The sequence below is a fragment of the Sus scrofa genome, chromosome 5, assembly GCF_054392235.1.
Source record: "Sus scrofa isolate SSC_HxYL_T2T_F1_AM1 chromosome 5, Sscrofa_HxYL_maternal_Yorkshire_Landrace_v2.0, whole genome shotgun sequence".
In the NCBI taxonomy this organism is placed as follows: Eukaryota; Metazoa; Chordata; class Mammalia; order Artiodactyla; family Suidae; genus Sus; species Sus scrofa.
The window spans coordinates 88,030,720-88,056,717 of NC_139387.1; the positions used below are offsets into that span (position 1 = coordinate 88,030,720).

The window sequence follows — 25,998 nt, forward strand, 5'->3', positions numbered from 1 at the left end:
CACCTTCTTAGTCTCAACATCAGGTGGCTTTTCTGCTCTTACTGGGCTGGAATCTGCCTCTTTATATCTCAAGTTATTACGTCTGGGTCAGCAGAGAACTCGACTCCTTTCTGTGCGACAGTCCTTAAACTCTTTGAACATGATGATCAGGTGAGACCTTCTCCCTCTCCAATGTCCTTTTTTCTCAGAGTACAACCTGAGCCCAGAGTTTGCTAATCCATCACCCTTCAGACACTCCTCTCAAAGTGCTTCACCGTGAAACTTCGATTAATGAATGGGGCCATTTGATCAACCAATATTTATTGGTGATAGGTTCCAGGACACCCTGTGGCTCCATCACACACCCCCCCAACATCATTACTGCATATTCAGTCATGTTTGCTCCACAAACACTGAAATAAAATGACTCTTTATGTATCAAGAATCCCAGAGGAACCAAACACTTTAGCTGGTTCCCAAAATGAAGAAACAGACTGATTTGTTCCAACACTGATTCACCTTTGTTTATACAGCAAATACAGACCCATGTTGATGGTCCTCTGTGGGTGATCTGAGAGGTTTTAAGGGCAATTTTGCTCACTTTGCCTTATGCACTGATGGAGCTCCTAACTCCTTAGGAGCATGCGTTTCTAACACACTCCCGCTCGCAGAAGAGCAAAGGCAGTCTCTGTCCCATGCCACCTGCAGACTAGTACGGAAGATGGACTATAAACAGGTAAGCAAATAACTAGGTAATTACAAATTAAGAACAGTGCTGCAAAAATAAAGACAAGAATTCCACATGTCTGCTGCATTTCCCAGGATATTTTCTGCGCAATTACCGCCTTTCAACCAGGTAGTTCCAGAGGGGAAATGTGCCCATCCCAAGCCCATTGCATGTGGTAGACAGTATTAAGAAATCAAATGCAGGAGTTCTCATCATAGCACCACAGAAACGAATCCAACTAGAACCATGAGGATGCGGGTTCGATCCCTGGCCTCTCTCAGTGGGTTAAGGATCTGGCATTGCCATGAGCTGTGGTGTAGATCGCAGACGTGGCTCAGATCTGGCATTGCTGTGGCTGTGGTGTAGGCCGGCAGCTACAGCCCCCATTGGACCCCTAGCCTGGGAACCTCCATATGCCGCGGGTGCTGCCCTCAAAAGACAAAAGACCAAAAAAAAAAAAAAAAAAGAAATCAAAATGCATTTTTGGAAGATATTAAAGTAGGCCTCAATTAATGAAGCTATATCTATGTTCATGAGTGAAAAGACTTGGTATCACAAACATGTCAGTTTTCTCCAAATTAATTCAGTACAATTCCGAGAAAAAAAAAAATCTCAAGAAAAAAAAAAAAAAAAAAGAAATCAAATGTCATTCAATGACCAAAGACCCGACTTCCTGTAAGATGTCTTTAACAGAGGAGTTATTTTAATGGCCTTAGGAAGTAAAGGTGTTTTTAAAGGGTTAGAAAGTTGGTGGGTAAATCTTCGTTTCCTTCACGTGAGTGATGACATGACAGCACCCATGACGTGCCAGACCTGGGGCTGGGTGCTTTGGCATTCAGCTTTTCTCCACAACTGCCCTGCTAGGTAGGTAATACCACCCTTAGTGCACTTATGAGGAAAGTGAGGCTCAGACAGATTAAGAAACCGCCCAAGGTCACACAGCTGGTAAGTTTCAAAGCAGGGAGTACTGCAATTGGAACCCAGCTCAGCCTCGAATTTTCTCCACAAAAGCCACGCTAACAGCTGGAGAGAACAGGCCTTAGTTTACAAAGAGTTTAGATACAGGTTGGGTCACTCTGCAGGTAACACTGTGGCTGTGGACTGCTAAGAGTGGTGCCCCCCTGCCCCAGGCTTACCTTGCTGTCCCATTGCTGTATTCACAGGTGGCGTGGATGTGACAGAACTCCATGTAGGGCCCACAGGCTGAGGTGTGTTTGTGGCAGAATCTCCCAGCAGAGCCTTCCCTGCAAGTGCCAGGGAGGCAGGCCCCGTCACTATCGATTCTATTGTCACACGTTCCAAAGATGCACAGACATCCTGCAAGAGAAGGAAGAAGGCCATTTGGGGCAGGGGGACAGGCTTAGCAATGAGGCACAGGGGACTCTGTAGGACAGGGCTCCCTTCCCATGCCCCTGCCAGGACAGATCCCGGGGCTGAGCCTGGGATGGCTCCAGAAGCTATTTCTTAGCATCTTTCTCTGTGTGCCAGGCACAGCTCTCGGCCAGAAGGGCTTGGCCTCTGCACTGCCTTGTGTGTCTGAGCCTGGGGTGCAGGGGGGAGGGTGGATTGTGATGATGTGAAAAAAATCCAAGGAGCTCAATTTTCACCTACTTCATGGTTGGAGAGTTTAGTCTGGAAATTTTACACCCTTTCCTGGAGACATTCTGTAATAAACAGAAGTGTTTTCTCCTGCCAGCACAGCCTCTGATGTGTTGCTTGCCTATTTGGTCTTCACACTCTATCACATCAAACCAGTGATAACTCATGGCCAGTCTTCACACACCGACCTTGTTCTAAGCCTTGGGCCAGCCTCTAACCTGTAGCCTCTCATTAACAGTCACCAGCCTCAGGAGGCAGATCCTTTCATCATCCCCATATTCCAGGTGAGAAAACTGAGGCCTAGAGAGGTGAAGCAAATTTGCCGAACTTGCTGATAAGTTCCCAAACAGGGACTTGAGCTCAGATATTCCAATTCCATGTCTGTTGGTGCCCATGAGTAGCCAGTAGATTGGCATATCAACTGGCATTTCCACCTGCTTGTTATCACTTAAACTTTGACTGCTAACTTTGCTTTTGATTATAGGTAAAAATTGTAATGTGAGTCTAATAAATATTAGACTCAGGGTTCTATGCATGTAGGAATGAAAAGAACACTACAGAGATTTGTAAAGGCAGGTGGCACGGATTTAGGTGCTCGAATATAATCAGAAATGAATAAATATGTGTTTTTTTGCCCCAGAAAATACTGATGGGAGCAGAATTAGTGTGAGAGCTTGAAGACAGTATCCAGGAAAGAGAAACACAGTGAGAGGGTGCTGGAAAAACACAGCTGTATCTAAAACAAAAAAGACTTCTCACGCTGTTGGTGGGAATGTAAACTGGTATAACCACTATGGAGAACTGTATGGAGCTTCCTTAAGAAACTAGATCTAGAACTACCATATGTTCTAGCAATCCCGCTTCTGGGCATCTACCTGGAGAAAACCATAATTTGAAATGATACGTGCATCTCAATGTTCACCGCAGCATTATTTACAATAGCCCAACATGTAAGCAACCTAGATGTCCATCAACAGATGAATGGGTGAAGAAGATGTGGGGCATCTATACAATGGAAGATTACTCAGCCATACCAAAGAATGAAATTATGTCATTTGCAGCAACATCGAGGGACCTAGAAGTTAGCATACTATGTACAGTCAGAGAAAGACACATATGATAGATATCACCTATATGTGGAATCTAAGAAAAATGATTTAACTTATTTATAAAATAGAAACAAACAGATTTTGAAATCGAATTTATAGTTATCGAAGGGGGAAAGTGATGGGGGATAAAGTGGGAGGTTGGAATTAACACATGCACACTACTATGTGTGAAACAGATACCTGACGAGGGCCTGCTGTATAGCACGCTGACCTCTACCAATAGTCTGTAATAGCGCATATGGGAAAAGAATCTGAAAAAGAATGGGTATGTATACGTGCATAACTGACTCACTCTGCTGTCCACCTGAACCTAACGCAACATCGAAAGTCAACTATATTCCAATAAAATTTTAAAAAATCCCTCCAAATGCAAACAAAACCAGAACATTTTCAGTAACTTTTAAGAGTCAGGGTTTCCTACTGTGCAGCACAGAGAACTGCGTCCGATTTCTTAGGACAGAACATGATGGGGGATGATATGAGAAAAAGCATATATATATATATATACACACACGTATAAATATACATATATATGTGTATATAACTGGGTCACTTTGCTGTACAGCAGAAATTGGCAGAACACTGTAAATCAACCATACTTTAATTTAAAAAAGAAAAAAAAAATCAGGGTTGAGTTTTCAAGAAACAAGACCCCAGAATGAAGAGGTGGCGCCCCTGCAATGAGAGGGTGGGCAGCCACAGACCTGGGTGGGAGGTGTTGGAGCAGGAAGACCACCACTCCGGCCCCAGCCTCAGCATCTTGCCCGCTGGCCTTATAAAAATGCCAATGTCAGCAGGCTCTGGAATACACCTCCCTCCCCCGCCTTTTTTCCCCTCAGAAACCTTATTAGGCAAAAGAAGCGCTGGACTAGGATCGGCAGCCCTGACTTTGCTGGGCTCCAGTGTCCCTTCTACCCTGAGAGGCAGCTGTGAAGATGATACAAGGAAGGCGGTTGTGTATCAGATGAGTGGGGTTAGGAGGGACAGCAGCAAGAACGGTCTCCTTTATTGACCACATGCTAGGTGCACCCTCTCGGCTGAAGTCCTACATCATGAGTTAATTTAATCAACAACCTATGAAGTGGGTACCCAGTACTGTCTTCACTTTATACATGGTGACATTAAGCTTTAATGAGAGACTTTTTCTAAGGTCATAGAGCTGGTAATTTGCAGAGTGAGGACTGAACGCTAGGTTGGGTTGACTCCACAGCAAGCTCTGATTTGTTCACTTTTTTCCCATCAAATTCTAATCTTACCTTGGAGATAGAGAATAGATACGTATTTCTATGTATATACTTAAACAGTCACATGATGTTATTCTTAAGAATGAAAACATATTTTCTAGGATTGTATAACTGCATTTTTTTCAATGCCTAGTGTTACAAACTTTCTACATGTTCTGTGAGCTTCTGGACATTTATGTCACTGAACTTGGGTAAAGAGCAACAGTACCTGTAATAGTGGATAATGATATCGGTAGTGCATGCTAGGTGCTGGACGTTTTTCTAAGGCAATTGCTTTCCATTTATAACTTGCACTAACCTTACGAGGCAGTTACCATTTTGCCCTCATTTTATAGATGAGAAGACGGAGGCCTAGAGAGGTGCAGTAATTAGCCCAAGGTGGCAGATTCTGCAAAGGGAGGAGCTGTTGGAAGAGGGCTGCCTGAAAGGTGTGGAGCGAGTCTGTTCTGCTCCTTAATTTGGAGCCCACGAGCACTTCAGATATGTGGGGAAGCCCTAGAAGACTAGTTTTCAAAGTGCCCAGCAGTGTGGGCAAAGCAGGAGACTTGATAGAAATGCAAATCCTCGAGCGCCAGCCAGGGCTCCTGTCTGAGACATTCTGAGTGGGGCCCGGCAATCTGGCACCGGCTGCCGTTTGGGACCCAAGCACTTAAGAAATCCCTGTGATGAAGAGGAAGGTGCCCACGAGCCAGGAGGCACCCGATACCCGGGCTGTACTGCTGGCTTGTCGCAGTGCTGCAGGGACCTGGGCTGAGAAGCAGAAGGCAGCTCTGGAAGCGACACTTACTTTTGTCACACTGAGGTCCATATTTATTGGGGTCTGTGCAGAACTGACACTGGGAGCCTCGGAAGCCATCCTGGCAAATGCACGTCCCGTTCCCATCAAGGCCGTCGGCGCACTGCGAGCAAAGGCAGGGCCCCTGGCCGTTAGGACAACACAGGCCCCGGCCAGGACCCCCAGGTGCTTTCATTTCCTGCCTGCTTCTTTAGCTCAAATTCAATTCTGCTTAAATGATTCTTTGGGACCCCTTGAGGGAAGCGGAGTCGTGGGTATCAGGTAGGAAGCTAAGACAGTGACAGGTGGGGGGCCTGAGCCAGGAGTCAGAACTTTACAGAAGTCATTCAAGGTGGTGGTGGTGGGGGGTCCACAGTGGTGAACTGGAGCCTCTAAGCCATGCTAATCAGGATGGACGCGCTGATATAAGCCACTGACCTTCAGAATAAAGGTCAGCCTTTCTCTCCAGATGCTCCATGCTCAGCTGTGCGCCTCCAGCCTGCAGGGTTTCTCCCTTCAGGGGAGCATTTTGCTTCCCCACCCTCCACCTGCAATTCCCCAGCACCCCATCTACTTCGAAGTTAGATTTGTACTGAGTGACATGTATCACAGTGAGGCTGGGGTCCTGCATGGAGCACCCAGCTGCCATAGGTAATATGTACTAGAGCTTCACCCGATTCCCTTTGCCATGTGGTATCCCCACTTGGTGGTCACCCAGTCTTCCTTCCCCTCGGGTGAGGTCTATCTTTGATGTGGATGTCTCAAATATGCAGATATATAATTTCCCTTACAAACTACTCTTACCTTTGTTTAGCTCTGGCCAGATGAGTTAAGTCCTGGCCCTTGTATTTCACTACGTTTTTCAGATGGGCCAAAAAAAAAGCCTTCATTGGGCAGTGCTACTTTTTTTTTTTTTTTTTTTAAAGAATCATCAAATCTTGGCCCTAAAGAAATCTTGGAGATCAATGCAGGCCAACCTTGCTCCCTCCTACAGGAGGAAGATGGGGTCCAGAGATCCTTGCCTAGTCACTCAAGGTCATGCCATCAGCTGTAGGAAAGCAGACCAGCTGCAACATCACCAGACACCCAGCCCCCTGCCACTCCCCCAGGCAAGTCCTTCGCCTGCTCACACCTTCTGCTCTTGTAGCAACTGATCTCTCTTTTCTTTTTTTGGCTGCACATACAGCCAATTTCTGCAACATAAATTCCCCAGGCCAGTAAGAGAGTCCAAGCTCTGGCAGTGACAATCCTTAATCCTTAACCGCCAGGCTACCAGGGAACTCCTACTAGTCTATTTCTTTTACTCCCTAGGAACAGTGACTGGCATTGTATCATTTCTTGGTTTAGTGATTTTAAAAATCATTTTTTGACTTATCACAGGTCAACCTCAGCATTTGTCAAAAAGTAAGTCTCCAGTCCTCATCACCTGCCCATTCCCCGAGCACGGATTCAAGAAGCCTCCTGGACACTGGACGCAGTCGGGCCCGTAGAAGCCTTCGCAGCACTTTGGTATCTGAGAAACAAAATGTGGGAATCCGAAGCAGAGTTCCAGTTGCGCAAAGGAAATACATTTTAATTTCCATTATGATCACAATCAGTATCCGTCTTCCTACCCCCATGACTGCGACTTTTTCTTTTGCTGATAATGGCCTGGCTTGTGTTCAGCCATCGCTTCATCTAAGGTCCAACCATGGGTGCCAGCCTGGCTCTGGCACCTTGGGAGCAAGACACATACACGCTTGGGTTCACAGAGCCTATGTTCTATCTCATTGGGGAGGAGACAGTAATTTTTTTTTTTAAAAAAAAGAGGATTTCAGAGAGTGGTAAGCACTGGGCAAACAAAGTCCCATTATCAAGTGGTGGCAGGTGGGGGAGACTGGGAGGCCACTGTGAGTGGATGGTGACAGAGGAGGTGACAATTGAATAAAGACTTGAAAGATGATTTGGCCCCAAGAAAACCTGGGAGAACATTGTGAAGGAGGGAACGGCAAAGCTGCGTACTCTGAGGTGGGAACAGGGGAAGGGACAGGTCACAGACACCGCAGAGGGTGGGCTGTGCGGGTAGTGTCAGGGTGCGGCTCGATATTCAGAGCGGTAGGGAACTGGGGGATGGAGGGCACAAGCCGGTGGGGGGGGACCTGGCTGCCATATGGAGAAATCTGCCCTCCACTTCCCCTGCAGGAAGGCCTGGCCAAGGTCCCACAGGCCACCTGTGATGGCACAGACTTGGGTCCAAGAGCTGACCAGCCCTGCCAGCTTCAGTGTGGGTCTTGGTGGCCTGGGGGAGGGCCCCAGACACACACACACACACACACACACACACACACACACACACACACGCACACACGCCTCACCTTCACAGTGGCATTACAGTATCGGGCACAGCCATTCTTCAGGCTCCTGATTCGGCCAGTGTAGACACATTTGTGTGTGAAGAGCGTCTGGAAGAAAGCCAAGGAGGAAACGCATGGCAGCCTGCAGCCTGAAGTTGCCTGCGCATGACTCGGCTTCTGTAGAACTAGACAATCCACTTCTGTTTTCCCGCCGGTGCTGGGAAAGAGCACTAGGGCACACCCGCACACGGGGCCCAGGCAGAGCTCAGTCGCCCTCCTTAGGCCTCTGTTCCCTTGTTGGAAGAACACACGCCTGGGTCTGCATGACTCAGGGCACACATACCTTTCTGTCCCCTCTCGTGTTCCTACGCATCTCAGATGCGGCCTGGCCTCCCCTTCCAAGTAAGAGCCATCCCCAACCTCCTCCTATACAGAAAATTTGGAGCTATTAAAGAATTTTCCCCTCTTTTGTACAAAGATCCACCAAAAAAAAAAAAAAAAATACTGTTGGTCTGAGTTTTTCTCTTGGGAGTGGTGGTGGTGGGGGCAGACTTCCTTCCATTTCCTGATGCTCCAGTGCCCACTCAGAATTATTGACAAGTACCGTCTATTGAGAACCTACTAGGGCTGACACATTGCCCGTATGGGCCATCAATCTTCAACTCCATGTGGATATTTCTCATTCCCTTTTTAATGAAAGAGAAAATTGAGGCCCAGACGGGTTAAACCCTTTTTCTTTTCTTTTTTTTTTGGATATTCCCACAGCTTGCAGAAATTCCTAGGTCAGCGATCAAACCTGCACAACAGCAGTGACTCCAGACACAGCAGTGACAAGGCTAGATCCTTAATCCACTAAGCCACTAGGGAACTCCTATATCCTTTCCCTAAGGAACTTTGCCAGTTGGTGGCAGATGGAGGGAATGGGTCTTATCACCTACGAACTTTAAAGATCTCAGAGGAAAATCATGCTGTCTCTTTGGGCCTCAGCGGCTTAGTGTAATGGGATGATAATGCTCATCTCAAGTGTCATCCTAAGCATTTAGCCCCTGGCACAAATTTTATGGTAGGTAAAAGGTGATATCAAGGTACCCTTTCTCCTTAGGCTCTTGCTCAAGAAGAGAGCAATGAAAACTTCAGGAGTAATAAAATCCTGCTTTCCTAGCTGTCCAAAGGAATTCTGAGGTCATTGAATAGGAACATTCAACCCTCCTGTTGGCTGTCAAGATAATTAGCCAAGCATAGATCGTGGAAGCCTGGGAGGGCAGTTTGGGGTTCTCTTGGCTCTGACCCACGCCTCTCATTTCTTCCTTTTCTCTCCCCTTCCTTCTCCCTGGGGCTGAGGCAATGCAGGATCATGGTCTGCCGTGTACCAGCCGCGTGACCTTGAGTGCAGGATTTTCTGTTTCCATGCCTTAGCTCCCAGATCACACACTGATTAGGATAACGTGCCCCCCTCACAGCTGTGCCGCATGAAGCACTCAGGACAATGTCTGGCACACAGTGAGCACTGTGACGCCAGTCACCACGGTGTCCCCTTCTGGCCTCCCTCTCTGTATCCTCTGGGTGACAGCATCCTGCAGCACTCAGGGGCGATGATGGCTGCATGGAGCAAAATAAATCTCTGAACACTGTGCCTGTTTAATTTTAATGTTTTTCTTTAGTAAAGGCTTTGCAATAGGATGGTGTTAAAGAGCTCATCACCTTTCTTAGGGATCTGTTCTTGTGCGGAATGAACCTTCTGGTTGGGAACTTCTTTCTTAGGATGAACTTAGAGGCAGAAATTTCTATCATCAATTTTATCTTAGAAAACTTTGCTTTTGCTACTAGCAGAGTACTTACTTGGCATATGAATTATGGATTGTTGTATAATGGTCTGTATTCCATTTTATTCTTTTATTTTTAGTTGTGGTGTGCAGTGGCTTAATGTGGGATTTCAGTTCCCAGACCAGGGATTGGAACCCGGGCCACAGCAGTGAAAGCACTGAATTCTAGACCACCAGGGAACTGCCTGTTTTTCTTTCTTCCTTTGTTCCTTCCTTTCTTTCCTTCCTTCCTTCCTTCCTTCCTTCCTTCCATCCATCCATCCATCCATCCATCCATCCATCCATCCATCTATTTTTTTATTTGTCATCTTGTCTTTTCTAGGGCCACATGCACGGCATATGGAGGTTCCCAGGCTAGGGGGTCGAATCGGAGGTGTATCCCCCGGCCTACACCACAGCCACAGCAACCTACACCACAGCCACAGCAACGCCAGATCCGAGCTGCATCTGTGACCTACACCACAGCTCACAGCAACGCTGGATCCTTAACCCACTGAGCGAGGCCAGGGATCGAACCCACAACCTCATGGTTCCTGGTCAGATTCGTTAACCACTGAGCCATGATGGGAACTTTTTTTTTTTTTTCTTCCCAGATTAGAGCTTCTCAAGGCAAAACCAAACCAAAATAAAACCTTATTCATCTTTTTGACTCCTGAGCCATCTCTATAATACCCAATAGATGTGTGCAGAATTCAATCAAATTTGAGGAAGTTTTGATGGTCCCAGTGTCATTTTCTTTTCTTTCTTTCTTTCTTTTTTTTTTGTCTTTTTGCTATTTCTTTGGGCTGCTCTCGCAGCATGTGAAGGTTGCCAGGCTAGGGGTCTAATTGGAGCTGTAGCCACCGGCCTACGCCAGAGCCACAGCAACGCGGGATCCGAGCCACATCTGCAACCTACACCACAGCTCACGGCAACGCCAGATCCTTAACCCACTGAGCAAGGGCAGGGACCGAACCCGCAACCTCATGGTTCCTAGTCAGATTCATTAACCACTGAGCCACGACGGGAATCCCCCATTGTCATTTTCTTGATATTTCTTATATTTCTCTCTAGAAGGATGCTTGGGAAGAGCAATTACAAATGAAGAATGGCAGAGTAGCTATTCCAAAATATGCCACGTTGGCCTAAGGATTATTCTGAGCTAAAGGCACTTAAAAAATTGCAGCTACCAAAGAAACACTCTGATCTCCCTTTTCTCTCTGAAAAGAGGACATAAAATCCTGTGTGAAAAGTGCCCTCCCTGTACTAAGAGCAAAGAAACATCTTGTCACCAGAAACAGTAGCTGAAGCAGAGAGAAATCTGTACAGACTCTGTTAATTTTCTTCTTTTAGAAGAATATATGAAATGTGAATTCCTCATACATTTCATTTTCTTTTTCCAGCTTTACTGAGATCTGGTAAACATATAACATTGCATACATTTAAGATGTACAACACAAGATAATGATTTGTTGGAGGTATAAATTGTGAAATACATTTCACGTTTTAGTTACTTTTCTACAGTTACCTGTCTTTGTTCAACCTACTGTATAAGCACTTGGGTTTTGCCATTTCTGTGGGTCTTCATTCTCCTCAAGAAGCTCCTTTGTACATGTAAAAACCTGTGAGCTTTTCTCCTGGTAATTTGTCTTTGGTCAACTTAATTCTTAGGCCCAATCAGAGACCCTGCGAGGGGAGGTAAAGTTTTGCCTTCTCCTGAAAACTCTGGATTTTATTTAAGAGGACAACAGAGAAGGAACCTTCACTGAGTGGCTCTTTGCTTTAGGCATTGTGCTGGAGCTTTTACCTATGCTAATCCTGCTGTTGCCGCTATTACTGTCATCATTACTACTTGCAGATAAGTAAATTAAAGTAAAAAGGTTAAGCAACTTACCTTGAAAAATGAGCAAGGACTCAAAGACAGACTTGGGTGTTGCCTTTCTACCATCCTGTATACAGTGGGCTGAGAGCTAACCTACTATTACCCCAGTTGGAATGACTATCTTTCAAGAGGGAAGGCAGAAAGGCTGAGAAACCATGCCGGGGGTGGTGGGGTGGTGGGTGGATTGGTGATGTATGCTGCCCCGAAGCTGTCCCACTTACCATGGGCTCGGAGTCGGCAGGACACTTGCTCCAGTACACCAGGGAACAGCTCACACAAGTGCCCTGGGAGGGAAGAGAGCAGGTCAGTACAGATGTCCTGTGTGAGGGGGCAGCTGATCACCACGTCTAGCCTCATGCACCAGGAGTGAGGTCAGGGCAGGAGGGGTTGGGGAGAAGGAACTGGGTCTGCTCAGAGCAGCCCCTTCCTCATCCTCTTTCAGGGTCAGACAGTCCATAGGTCTCAGCCTTCCAGTCGACTCTGCTACATAGAGGCAGCTGTCCCTGAGGGGACACTGCAGGTGTCCATCTGTGCCAGGGGCAAAGCATTAGCACTGGCCACAAACTCAAGGCCTTGTTCTCCCATTAGGTTAGCAGGAACAAGGCTGAACACTGAATCTCTACCTTTCTATCTCCTGGACTTCTTCCTCCAGGGTTCTGAATTCAGGGGGAAGAAAAGGGGTGTGTGCTTGCAAATCTCCCAGACTGGCCCTCTGAGCATCCCTGCTGGGCTCCATACTCCAGGAGGTTAAGCTGGAAGGATGGTCTCTTGGGTTCCCTTCACCAGTTTCCAACAGGTTGGGGCCAGCACGAGGCGCCAGCAGGCTCTCAGTGGGTAGGACGAGAGGAAGGTCAAGGCATCTCTCTCCTGCTCCCTCTTTGCTAGGGCACCACGCCTACAGCTCCTGATGGACACCTCTCCTTCCATGCTTCCCACTCTCACTGGGTTCAGGTGACTCCAGCCCCTGCCCCCTTGACTCAATGGGGATGATGGTTTCCTGCCACTGCTTCCCCCGGATGCCCCGGCAACACGTGCTCGTTCCCTCAGCCCGGCCCATCCTCCTGGAGTAGCTTCTTTGTTAGTCTCTTCATTTGAACCACTGGGATAAACTGTTTCCTGCTAAGTAGTCTACTAGTACAGAGTTATTCATTAAGCCTCTAAATACCAAACCTACATGCCCAGAGGCAGCTATGGGTTCAGCCTGGTGAAAGCTGAGACTTTTGGAAGATACCAGCTGCTCCTACTGTTTACTAGCCCTTAGTACTTTCCAGAGAATGCATTTGTAATTTTAATAGACCTAATCAAAACCACCCCAAACCCTGCAGAACAGACTGATTTGACTTTAAACCCAGAGAAAATAATAGAAGAAGAATTCATTCTAAGGAAGCTCTTGGGAAGCATTTTTCTCTATACAATCAAAATTTCTTGGGTTGCAGCTCAAACCATATAGTGATTCTTTGCTTTGGGGAGCTGGAGAACAAGTAGCCCCAACTCCCTGCCTGGTCTTGATACAGGGTTGCTCTGTTCCAGGTTGTTGCAGTGGAAGCAGAAAACCTTGATTTTGGACATCTGGCTTCCAGAACTGTGAGAGAATAAGTTGTTGTTGCTTTAAGCCACGTTGCATGGTAACTTGTGATGGCAGCTCTAGGAAACGAAAATTCCAGGGTAGCATCTACCAGTGAGGAAAGCCCCCCAGGAACTCTGGTTCACATTGGATGAGCTAGGAGCTCAGGCCCTCCTGCCTCTTCACAAAGGTGGAAATGCCGTCAGATGCCTTCAGAAGGAGGCTCCTGTGGCGGGACTCTCTGCAGAACTGTGAGGAGAGTCGTTGGCTGTGGGGGGCTGTCTTGAGTCCTTACTTATTTCCCTAGCTTCCTTACCAGTTTCATCTCTCTCTTCGTCTCGTCACATCGGTGGGGCAGAACTGGGGTGATGGAAGGGGGAATGAGGACTCCGGTGAGCGTGTAAATCCGGCCGTTTTTGGCAGCCACCTCCGTTTCTTCCATTGCCACACCATTGGCCAGAATCTGTCCCTGGAAGGAAGCAACGACGCTGCTCACCTGTCTACACCACGGGAGTACCAGCCACCCCGGGGCAGATCTGAACAGTGGCAACCTCTCAAGAGAGGCTTCCACCTCACAGAACTTTTCCCTGAGTGGGAGAGGGCTTTCAGAAGGGCTTGGCTGGCAGGGAATCTGTTGAGTGAATTCTTAACTGACTTCAGGCAAGGATATCCCTGCAGAAGTGGTCCTCGGGTCCAGGCTGGGGAAGAGGTGTAACGATTCCAGCTCTGCAATACCTTTGCTCGGAGACCTTGGGCAACTTGTTTCACCTCTGTGGTGAGGTGGGGATCCATTCATTTAGATACATTTACTGGCCTTGTTTGAGACTCTGCTTTAGGCTCTGGGGACACCTCAGTGAACAAACCCAGGAAAGTTCCAGGCATATGTTGTAGGCGAGGGAGCAGAAAACGACCAAATTAGCAACGAATTCTGATCTCTATTCCACCCCCCACCCCCAGAGCTGCAATGCCATCCTTCTCGTGGTTTCAGTCAGAAGCTCGGAAGTCATCTTTGGCTTCCTCTGTCTTCATCCTCCATCCTGTCCAACGGAAAGTTCTACGGGTCTACCTTCAATTTACCTTCAGAATTCAACCACTTATTACCAGGTCTCTGCTACCACCCTGCTCTGAGTCACCATTATGCTTTAAAATTTTTTTTTAAATTGTTTACACCATTTCTAAAGGTAACTTTCCATTTACAGTTCTCGGGATATGCTGGCCATCCTCCGCATGTTGTGCAAATATCCTGGAGCCTCCCGTACATCCAGCAGTTTGTGCCTCCCTCTCCCTCCCCCCACGCGCCCTCCCTCATCTCCCCACCAGTCACCATCATTTTTCTCTGAGTTTCTGCAAAATGTACATCTGATATCATTCCACTCCTCGAAATCCTCTGATGGCTTTTTATTTATTCAAAGCAAAAGCCTGTACCCTTGCCCTGAGTTCTTAGGCCCCGTGAGACCCGACCCCACTTCTCCTCCTCCCTCCTGCCTCTCTCCTTTCCTCCCTCTCCTCCGGCCACGGGGACCTTGCTCTTCTTCAGCCAGGTCAGCAGGTCCCTTGCTTTGTGCCTTCGCACCCGCCGTCTCCTCCCTCCGGGACGCCCTTGCCCTGGGTATTCACACCGCCTGTTCCCTCATTTCTGTCAGTCTTCGCACTCATACTTTCTTCCCCATGAGGATTCTTAGACACTTTATCTGAAACATCAGCCCCATCCCCACTTTCTCTTCCCCATCCTCGCTTTGCTGGTTTTTTTTTTTTTTTTTTTTTGCCTTACCACTTACAACCCTCTAATAGACGAGGTACTTTACTGACTTGTTTATTACCTGTAGTCCTATTTACTAGAATGAAAGTTTCGTGCAACTAGGGACTTCTGTCTGTCTGCTCACTGGTCTGCCAGGACCTAGAATGGTGTCTGGCACATCCCTGACACGCATTAGAAACGTGTGGAAAGGATGAAGGGCATAATTATCACCGGTAACAGTGAATCGACAGGAGACCTAATCTCTGTGCCTCAGAAATCAGATTTCTGCTGATATCACAGCCCTCAGGAGTCAGCTGAATAACACTGCCTTCTTTGAGTTTCTTACGTAAATCATGTTCCCTCCCACCTCAGGGCCTTTGCAACCTGCTCGCCCGTCTTCCTGGAACTCCCTTCTACACAACTCTGCCTAAGTTCACAAACTCATCCTCTGAAGCTTGGCCAAAGCATCACATCCTGGCTGGGATCTCTAGACCCCTGATTTGCTCAGTCTCCTGCTGTGAGCTTTCACAGCCCTCTTAACTTCCCCCTCGGTGGCACTTATAATTGTTCTTAAGTGGTCACTGTTTTAAGTCTGTTTTCCTTGTTGGGATATAAGCTTATCTTTGTCATTACTTTATCCTTGGCTCCTAGTTCAGACTCACACAGGCAGTTGCTCAGCACATATTTGCTGGAAGACATAACAAGTGAATGAGATAATCACAAAGAGTTTAAGCCTGTGAGCTGGTGTCGAGTAGGAAAATCCGCTGAACAGTCACAAGCAGAGAAGAAATGCACCCAAGTCATGACACCCAGAGTTGAGTTTTCACCTACATTGTCAGTCGTGTTAAAGCGTATGACCTGGTTGGCCATGCTCCTAATGTGAGGGGTCGAAATGAGGGTGGCCACTTCCAGCTGCAAGGATAAGAGAACAATGGACAGAGACATCAAGAGCAGCACCCAAAGGTGTCACCAGAAAAAGGAGCTTGGAATCTTATGAAATAAATGATGGGAATTTTGACATGATTTTTTTTTTTTTTTTTGGTCTTTCTGCCATTTCTAGGCCTGCTCCTGCAGCACATGGAGGTTCCAGGCTAGAGGTCCAATCGGAGCTGTAGCCACCAGCCTACGCCACAGCCACAGCAACGCAGGATTCAAGCCACGTCTGTGACCTACACCACAGTTCATGGCAATGCCAGATCCTTAACCCACTGAGCGAGGCCAGGGATCAAACCTGCAGCCTCATGGTTCCTAGTCAGATTCGTTAACCACTGAGCCATGACGGAAACTTCAATTTTGACATGATTTTTTGTGGCTTGGACGGTTTCTTTGATAATGGGCTCACTCTTCACTGCTAAGCATGTGCTCAGAGCTGCAGGTGAAGAACAACTGTTACATGTTCTCTAGCACTAAAATACTGGAATTTAAGGTTAGATATCTTGATAGTAGGGAAAATTAGGGAAGGAAGATGGAACTGACCTGTGTAAATGGGACAATGTGGTATCTGACAAGTTCCAGAAGCTTCCGAGATCCCTGCAAACAAATCAAAATACTTCCTTGGTCACTGAGGAAAACACAGATTTATCTCTTTTGCATACTTCCTCAAATGACTTTGGACACTTAGTCAAGAAAATTAGGCCACTACATCTATAAGTCAATAGCATTATGTGCAAGGCGGGTTACCAATAAGAATGTTGAAGTTGACCACCTGTTGGCCAGCCCTGGAAGAGATGCTTTCTGTACCTTTAGTTCTATTATTAGGAGACCTTGAGCAAAGCAGCCTCTGTGTCTTAACTTCCCCTTATAACTACGTTATGGTACCCAGAAGTGAGGATGTGGAGGCAGAAGCAAAGCCATCATAAACTTGGATGTTCAGTGGCATGAGGAGTGGGGAAAAATGGGGACAGCTGGAAAATGACAGACCAAAGACCAGGAGCTCCTAAAAACTCCTGGAAGGCAGGGACTGGATCTGTCTGGCTTACTCATCACTGTGTCCCCAGCCAGCATAGTATGGGGCACATGGCAGGAACTACATCAGCGTTTGTGCTGATAAATTAAAAGGGGGAGTGGAAGTGCGTTGGGAAGGGCAATGAGTTAGACCTCAGGATCCTGAGTGTAATTCTGGTTCTGCTTCTGTGTGACCTTGAGCAAGCCACCTAAGCACCTCTAGTCTGCAAAATAATGGAGTTGACAGAGACGCCATCCAGCCCTCTGATTCTATGGGAAAGACTTAATCAACTGGATAATCCCCTTCTAAAGCCTCAAGAATTAATTGGTGTTGGGTCCTTTCTTACAAGAAACAGGAGAATTAAAGGGGCAAAGTTGATCAGCATCCCTTCACCACTGCATGTGCCTTAGCTGGCGAGGGGCCATGACTCAAGAGTTTAGTCCAGTGCGGCTCGAATCAGCAGGATATGCGTACACGCTCTGCTGAAGAGCCCTCTGGTGTTCTTTCCCTCCGGAGGACGCTCACTTCCTATATGCTGTCTTGGGTGAAAACAAACAATAACAAAACCCAAGCCTTTTGATGCCAGAGACAGGGAGTTTTCTTCCAAAATCTGACTAAGACTTAGAACTCCGTAAATTCACTTTTGTCCCATTTTACTTGCAAGGCCTTTGTGAACTGGCAAGGGCTGGCCTCCTGCTTCCTTTTATTTCTATCTAGTTTGATGATGTAGTCATAGACTGGGGCATATAATCAGTAGCCATGGTCTCTGCAGGGGTGGGATGGCTCGGGAATGAGACTGTTTCAGGGAGAAGCAGAACAATACACTGGAAATGGCATTCTCAGAGGAGACCTAGAAACCATTCCTGTGATGAAACCAGTTTATTTTTCATTTCTTTGGCATAACTGATGGGGATCTTAGTGTCTAAGCTGAGGTTCCTCCCTAAGGATAAAGCTAAAGGATGCTTCTGAGATGAGGAGAGAGAAGGAGCTTCCCACAGGTTGAGAAATTTTAGCTCTGGACCAGAGAAAGTGGTAGAAATGACTGTTCTATTCCTCACCTAGAAACTGAAGTAGAAAACCCATTTTAGACTCAGGATAAAGAGAAGGGACATATTATATTGTTTGTGAGCAGAAAGATACTGCCTTTGAGAGACATGAAATTGAGAGCCAGGAGCTGCAGTGCGCTGGTCAGTCAGGTCTATGGGAGGGGAAAAAACAGCCCTGGATTACAGAGCTGACCAATTTCCAGGGTGTCAATATTCTCACCGCAGGTTGATTTCAAGCTACCAATGTGATCTCACTGAATGGAGCTGGGAAGAGATACAATCTACTCCTGAGGGTGGCTCTTAGTGAGCCAGCTCCAGTCACTACTGGAAGGAGTTACAAGGAGAGAGGAGCTTGCGCATGTGCAAGTTCCCTGGCCAGGGACTGAACCTGTGCCACAGCGGAAACCTGAGCTGCTGCAATGACAACACTGGATCCGTAACTTGCTGTGCCGCAAGGGAACTCCAGAGAGAAGTTCTGAGCAAAGGTACTTGGCAGCTAAGTAGGGAGGTTGATTTTTTCCTATTCTAGTTAAAAGGTTTTAAGTGCATCTGATTAGGTGTCTGAGAATTCCTTTATTATTATTCTTAGAAATCTGTATCAAGTTTGAAGTGATGCATTCAGAGAAGCCACATAACCTCAGAATTTTATTAATTTCCCAGGGGAGCAGTATGACTTCTTTGGCTTTAATATTAAATATGAGTGTGAGTTCTAAAGAAATAATATTTTTCTACAATAGCTAGGTTTCAGGAAACCTGAGTGTGAATCACATTTTAAAAATGACATCCTATATTAAAGGCATTGGGAAATCCGGCTTTTTAAATGGAAACCTGTAGTAAATCTTTCAATATGTTTAACACTGTCTGTAATGTAAGGGATTACCTTCTGATTTATCTCCTTGATAAACATTCTGTACTGCAAGATATCCTTGTAAGTGCCTGAAAACATTCTAGAAAGGGGATGTATCCATGTGAACCTCTAAGTCACCCAGGCAACAAGTTTGCAAGTGCTGAGAACAGTGCAACTTCGGGGACCTGAGTTAGAAAGTCAGTGCTGGAGTTCCCGTCGTGGCTCAGTGGTTAACGAATCCAACTAGGGACCATGAGGTTGTGGGTTTGATCCCTGGCCTCGCTCAGTGGGTTAAGGATCTGGCATTGCCATGAGCTGTGGTGTAGGTCGCAGATGCAGCTCAGATCCCACACTGCTGTGGCTGTGGTGTAGGCCAGCATCTACAGCTTCAATTGGACCCCTAGCCTGGGAACCTCCATGTGCTGCGAGAGAGACCCTAGAAAAGGCAAAGAGACAAAAAGTCAGTGCTTAACAGAATGTCAATTTCTGGGCCACGTTTCAGTGCCATTAAACCAGAATGCTTGGGATGAACTTCTGGAATCTCCTATTTAACAAGCTTCATGTGTAATTTTTTTTTCTTTTTTTCTTTTTTTTTTTTTTTAATGGCTGCATCTGGGGCATAAGGAGGTTCCCAAGGTAGGAGTGAAAGGATGAAAATGCAACCTAACCCTCCCAGAACCCAGGAAGTTAATAAAAAGCTCTAAATGCCCCCGAATTCCAGACCCTGCTGGCTGCCAGTAAATAGGTAGAAGGTCACACTTCCTATTGTTCCAGGGCCTGCTATCCTGGCCTAAGTAAGATAACAGGAAATGAGTTGACTAATCGCTTATCTGGATTCTGTAAAACTGACTGGCACCATAGAAGAATTGATTACACATTGACAGCCCTAGTGACCTATCTCAACTGCAATCTGTCACTCTGCCCAGGAGCCCACGCAGATGCGGACCTCCGGAGCTATTTTAAAATGATTGGTCCACGGAGCGCGGGCTCTCGATATTTTAAAATGATTGGTCCATGGAGCGCGGGCTCTCGATATTTTAAAATGATTGGTTTGTGACGCACAGGCTTTGTTGTGAACCCCATAAAAGCTGTCCCGATTCCGCACTCGGGGCCGCAGTCCTCTACCCCTGCGTGGTGTACGACTGTGGGCCCCAGCGCGCTTGGAATAAAAATCCTCTTGCTGTTTGCATCAAGACCGCTTCTTGTGAGTGATTTGGGGTGTCGCCTCTTCCGAGCCCGGACGAGGGGGATTGTTCTTTTACTGGCCTTTCATTTGGTGCGTTGGCCGGGAAATCCTGCGACCACCCCTTACACCCGAGAACCGACTTGGAGGTAAAGGGATCCCCTTTGGAACGTGTGTGTGTGTCGGCCGGCGTCTCTGTTCTGAGTGTCTGTTTTCGGTGATGCGCGCTTTCGGTTTGCAGCTGTCCTCTCAGACCGTAAGGACTGGAGGACTGTGATCAGCAGACGTGCTAGGAGGATCACAGGCTGCCACCCTGGGGGACGCCCCGGGAGGTGGGGAGAGCCAGGGACGCCTGGTGGTCTCCTACTGTCGGTCAGAGGACCGAGTTCTGTTGTTGAAGCGAAAGCTTCCCCCTCCGCGGCCGTCCGACTCTTTTGCCTGCTTGTGGAAGACGCGGACGGGTCGCGTGTGTCTGGATCTGTTGGTTTCTGTTTCGTGTGTCTTTGTCTTGTGCGTCCTTGTCTACAGTTTTAATATGGGACAGACAGTGACTACCCCCCTTAGTTTGACTCTCGACCATTGGACTGAAGTTAGATCCAGGGCTCATAATTTGTCAGTTCAGGTTAAGAAGGGACCTTGGCAGACTTTCTGTGCCTCTGAATGGCCAACATTCGATGTTGGATGGCCATCAGAGGGGACCTTTAATTCTGAAATTATCCTGGCTGTTAAGGCAATCATTTTTCAGACTGGACCCGGCTCTCATCCTGATCAGGAGCCCTATATCCTTACGTGGCAAGATTTGGCAGAAGATCCTCCGCCATGGGTTAAACCATGGCTAAATAAACCAAGAAAGCCAGGTCCCCGAATCCTGGCTCTTGGAGAGAAAAACAAACACTCGGCCGAAAAAGTCGAGCCCTCTCCTCGTATCTACCCCGAGATCGAGGAGCCGCCGACTTGGCCGGAACCCCAACCTGTTCCCCCACCCCCTTATCCAGCACAGGGTGCTGTGAGGGGACCCTCTGCCCCTCCTGGAGCTCCGGTGGTGGAGGGACCTGCTGCCGGGACTCGGAGCCGGAGAGGCGCCACCCCGGAGCGGACAGACGAGATCGCGATATTACCGCTGCGCACCTATGGCCCTCCCATGCCAGGGGGCCAATTGCAGCCCCTCCAGTATTGGCCCTTTTCTTCTGCAGATCTCTATAATTGGAAAACTAACCATCCCCCTTTCTCGGAGGATCCCCAACGCCTCACGGGGTTGGTGGAGTCCCTTATGTTCTCTCACCAGCCTACTTGGGATGATTGTCAACAGCTGCTGCAGACACTCTTCACAACCGAGGAGCGAGAGAGAATTCTGTTAGAGGCTAGAAAAAATGTTCCTGGGGCCGACGGGCGACCCACGCAGTTGCAAAATGAGATTGACATGGGATTTCCCTTGACTCGCCCCGGTTGGGACTACAACACGGCTGAAGGTAGGGAGAGCTTGAAAATCTATCGCCAGGCTCTGGTGGCGGGTCTCCGGGGCGCCTCAAGACGGCCCACTAATTTGGCTAAGGTAAGAGAGGTGATGCAGGGACCGAACGAACCTCCCTCGGTATTTCTTGAGAGGCTCATGGAAGCCTTCAGGCGGTTCACCCCTTTTGATCCTACCTCAGAGGCCCAGAAAGCCTCAGTGGCCCTGGCCTTCATTGGGCAGTCGGCTCTGGATATCAGAAAGAAACTTCAGAGACTGGAAGGGTTACAGGAGGCTGAGTTACGTGATCTAGTGAGAGAGGCAGAGAAGGTGTATTACAGAAGGGAGACAGAAGAGGAGAAGGAACAGAGAAAAGAAAAGGAGAGAGAAGAAAGGGAGGAAAGACGTGATAGACGGCAAGAGAAGAATTTGACTAAGATCTTGGCCGCAGTGGTTGAAGGGAAGAGCAGCAGGGAGAGAGAGAGAGATTTTAGGAAAATTAGGTCAGGCCCTAGACAGTCAGGGAACCTGGGCAATAGGACCCCACTCGACAAGGACCAGTGTGCGTATTGTAAAGAAAAAGGACACTGGGCAAGGAACTGCCCCAAGAAGGGAAACAAAGGACCGAAGGTCCTAGCTCTAGAAGAAGATAAAGATTAGGGGAGACGGGGTTCGGACCCCCTCCCCGAGCCCAGGGTAACTTTGAAGGTGGAGGGGCAACCAGTTGAGTTCCTGGTTGATACCGGAGCGGAGCATTCAGTGCTGCTACAACCATTAGGAAAACTAAAAGAAAAAAAATCCTGGGTGATGGGTGCCACAGGGCAACGGCAGTATCCATGGACTACCCGAAGAACCGTTGACTTGGGAGTGGGACGGGTAACCCACTCGTTTCTGGTCATCCCTGAGTGCCCAGTACCCCTTCTAGGTAGAGACTTACTGACCAAGATGGGAGCTCAAATTTCTTTTGAACAAGGAAGACCAGAAGTGTCTGTGAATAACAAACCCATCACTGTGTTGACCCTCCAATTAGATGATGAATATCGACTATATTCTCCCCAAGTAAAGCCTGATCAAGATATACAGTCCTGGTTGGAGCAGTTTCCCCAAGCCTGGGCAGAAACCGCAGGGATGGGTTTGGCAAAGCAAGTTCCCCCACAGGTTATTCAACTGAAGGCCAGTGCTACACCAGTATCAGTCAGACAGTACCCCTTGAGTAGAGAGGCTCGAGAAGGAATTTGGCCGCATGTTCAAAGATTAATCCAACAGGGCATCCTAGTTCCTGTCCAATCCCCTTGGAATACTCCCCTGCTACCGGTTAGGAAGCCTGGGACCAATGATTATCGACCAGTACAGGACTTGAGAGAGGTCAATAAAAGGGTGCAGGACATACACCCAACGGTCCCGAACCCTTATAACCTCTTGAGCGCCCTCCCGCCTGAACGGAACTGGTACACAGTATTGGACTTAAAAGATGCCTTCTTCTGCCTGAGATTACACCCCACTAGCCAACCACTTTTTGCCTTCGAATGGAGAGATCCAGGTACGGGAAGAACCGGGCAGCTCACCTGGACCCGACTGCCCCAAGGGTTCAAGAACTCCCCGACCATCTTTGACGAAGCCCTACACAGGGACCTGGCCAACTTCAGGATCCAACACCCTCAGGTGACCCTCCTCCAGTACGTGGATGACCTGCTTCTGGCGGGAGCCACCAAACAGGACTGCTTAGAAGGTACGAAGGCACTACTGCTGGAATTGTCTGACCTAGGCTACAGAGCCTCTGCTAAGAAGGCCCAGATTTGCAGGAGAGAGGTAACATACTTGGGGTACAGTTTGCGGGGCGGGCAGCGATGGCTGACGGAGGCACGGAAGAAAACTGTAGTCCAGATACCGGCCCCAACCACAGCCAAACAAGTGAGAGAGTTTTTGGGGACAGCTGGATTTTGCAGACTGTGGATCCCGGGGTTTGCGACCTTAGCAGCCCCACTCTACCCGCTAACCAAAGAAAAAGGGGAATTCTCCTGGGCTCCTGAGCACCAGAAGGCATTTGATGCTATCAAAAAGGCCCTGCTGAGCGCACCTGCTCTGGCCCTCCCTGACGTAACTAAACCCTTTACCCTTTATGTGGATGAGCGTAAGGGAGTAGCCCGAGGAGTTTTAACCCAAACCCTAGGACCATGGAGGAGACCTGTTGCCTACCTGTCAAAGAAGCTTGATCCTGTAGCCAGTGGTTGGCCCGTATGCCTGAAGACTATCGCAGCTGTGGCCATACTGGTCAAGGACGCTGACAAATTGACTTTGGGACAGAATATAACTGTAATAGCCCCCCATGCATTGGAGAACATCGTTCGGCAGCCCCCAGACCGATGGATGACCAACGCCCGCATGACCCACTATCAAAGCCTGCTTCTCACAGAGAGGGTCACTTTCGCTCCACCAGCCGCTCTCAACCCTGCCACTCTTCTGCCTGAAGAGACTGATGAACCAGTGACTCATGATTGCCATCAACTATTGATTGAGGAGACTGGGGTCCGCAAGGACCTTACAGACATACCGCTGACTGGAGAAGTGCTAACCTGGTTCACTGACGGAAGCAGCTATGTGGTGGAAGGTAAGAGGATGGCTGGGGCGGCAGTGGTGGACGGGACCCGCACGATCTGGGCCAGCAGCCTGCCGGAAGGAACTTCAGCGCAAAAGGCTGAGCTCATGGCCCTCACGCAAGCTTTGCGGCTGGCCGAAGGGAAATCCATAAACATTTATACGGACAGCAGGTATGCCTTTGCGACTGCACACGTACACGGGGCCATCTATAAACAAAGGGGGTTGCTTACCTCAGCAGGGAGGGAAATAAAGAACAAAGAGGAAATTCTAAGCCTATTAGAAGCCTTACATTTGCCAAAAAGGCTAGCTATTATACACTGTCCTGGACATCAGAAAGCCAAAGATCTCATATCTAGAGGGAACCAGATGGCTGACCGGGTTGCCAAGCAGGCAGCCCAGGCTGTTAACCTTCTGCCTATAATAGAAACGCCCAAAGCCCCAGAACCCAGACGACAGTACACCCTAGAAGACTGGCAAGAGATAAAAAAGATAGACCAGTTCTCTGAGACTCCGGAGGGGACCTGCTATACCTCATATGGGAAGGAAATCCTGCCCCACAAAGAAGGGTTAGAATATGTCCAACAGATACATCGTCTCACCCACCTAGGAACTAAACACCTGCAGCAGTTGGTCAGAACATCCCCTTATCATGTTCTGAGGCTACCAGGAGTGGCTGACTCGGTGGTCAAACATTGTGTGCCCTGCCAGCTGGTTAATGCTAATCCTTCCAGAATACCTCCAGGAAAGAGACTAAGGGGAAGCCACCCAGGCGCTCACTGGGAAGTGGACTTCACTGAGGTAAAGCCGGCTAAATACGGAAACAAATATCTATTGGTTTTTGTAGACACCTTTTCAGGATGGGTAGAGGCTTATCCTACTAAGAAAGAGACTTCAACCGTGGTGGCTAAAAAAATACTGGAGGAAATTTTTCCGAGATTTGGAATACCTAAGGTAATCGGGTCAGACAATGGTCCAGCTTTTGTTGCCCAGGTAAGTCAGGGACTGGCCAAGATATTGGGGATTGATTGGAAACTGCATTGTGCATACAGACCCCAAAGCTCAGGACAGGTAGAGAGGATGAATAGAACCATTAAAGAGACCCTTACCAAATTGACCACAGAGACTGGCATTAATGATTGGATAGCTCTCCTGCCCTTTGTGCTTTTTAGGGTTAGGAACACCCCTGGACAGTTTGGGCTGACCCCCTATGAATTGCTCTACGGGGGACCCCCCCCGTTGGTAGAAATTGCTTCTGTACATAGTGCTGATGTGCTGCTTTCCCAGCCTTTGTTCTCTAGGCTCAAGGCGCTCGAGTGGGTGAGGCAACGAGCGTGGAAGCAGCTCCGGGAGGCCTACTCAGGAGAAGGAGACTTGCAAGTTCCACATCGCTTCCAAGTGGGAGATTCAGTCTATGTTAGACGCCACCATGCAGGAAACCTCGAGACTCGGTGGAAGGGCCCTTATCTCGTACTTTTGACCACACCAACGGCTGTGAAAGTCGAAGGAATCTCCACCTGGATCCATGCATCCCACGTTAAGCTGGCGCCACCTCCCGACTCGGGGTGGAGAGCCGAAAAGACTGAGAATCCCCTTAAGCTTCGCCTCCATCGCCTGGTTCCTTACTCTAACAATAACTCCCCAGGCCAGTAGTAAACGCCTTATAGACAGCTCGAACCCCCATAGACCTTTATCCCTTACCTGGCTGATTATTGACCCTGATACGGGTGTCACTGTAAATAGCACTCGAGGTGTTGCTCCTAGAGGCACCTGGTGGCCTGAACTGCATTTCTGCCTCCGATTGATTAACCCCGCTGTTAAAAGCACACCTCCCAACCTAGTCCGTAGTTATGGGTTCTATTGCTGCCCAGGCACAGAGAAAGAGAAATACTGTGGGGGTTCTGGGGAATCCTTCTGTAGGAGATGGAGCTGCGTCACCTCCAACGATGGAGACTGGAAATGGCCGATCTCTCTCCAGGACCGGGTAAAATTCTCCTTTGTCAATTCCGGCCCGGGCAAGTACAAAGTGATGAAACTATATAAAGATAAGAGCTGCTCCCCATCAGACTTAGATTATCTAAAGATAAGTTTCACTGAAAAAGGAAAACAGGAAAATATTCAAAAGTGGATAAATGGTATGAGCTGGGGAATAGTTTTTTATAAATATGGCGGGGGAGCAG

At 48.1% G+C, this 25,998-nt stretch overlaps 1 protein-coding gene across 2 annotated transcripts in view; it reads right to left on the minus strand.

Annotated features, from left to right (window-relative positions):
* STAB2 (stabilin 2) overlaps positions 1-25,998 on the minus strand; it is a 174,409-nt gene that overhangs the window by 86,361 nt on the left and 62,050 nt on the right. For both annotated transcript variants that reach the window (XM_084957343.1, XM_021092647.2), the window contains exons 16-23: positions 16,229-16,282; positions 15,584-15,664; positions 13,331-13,483; positions 11,672-11,734; positions 7,788-7,874; positions 6,860-6,946; positions 5,446-5,557; positions 1,843-2,023 (exon numbers count right to left, since the gene is read on the minus strand). In XM_084957343.1, the coding sequence (XP_084813469.1) occupies positions 1,843-2,023; positions 5,446-5,557; positions 6,860-6,946; positions 7,788-7,874; positions 11,672-11,734; positions 13,331-13,483; positions 15,584-15,664; positions 16,229-16,282 (818 nt within the window). The remainder of the gene's footprint in view (positions 1-1,842; positions 2,024-5,445; positions 5,558-6,859; positions 6,947-7,787; positions 7,875-11,671; positions 11,735-13,330; positions 13,484-15,583; positions 15,665-16,228; positions 16,283-25,998) is intronic.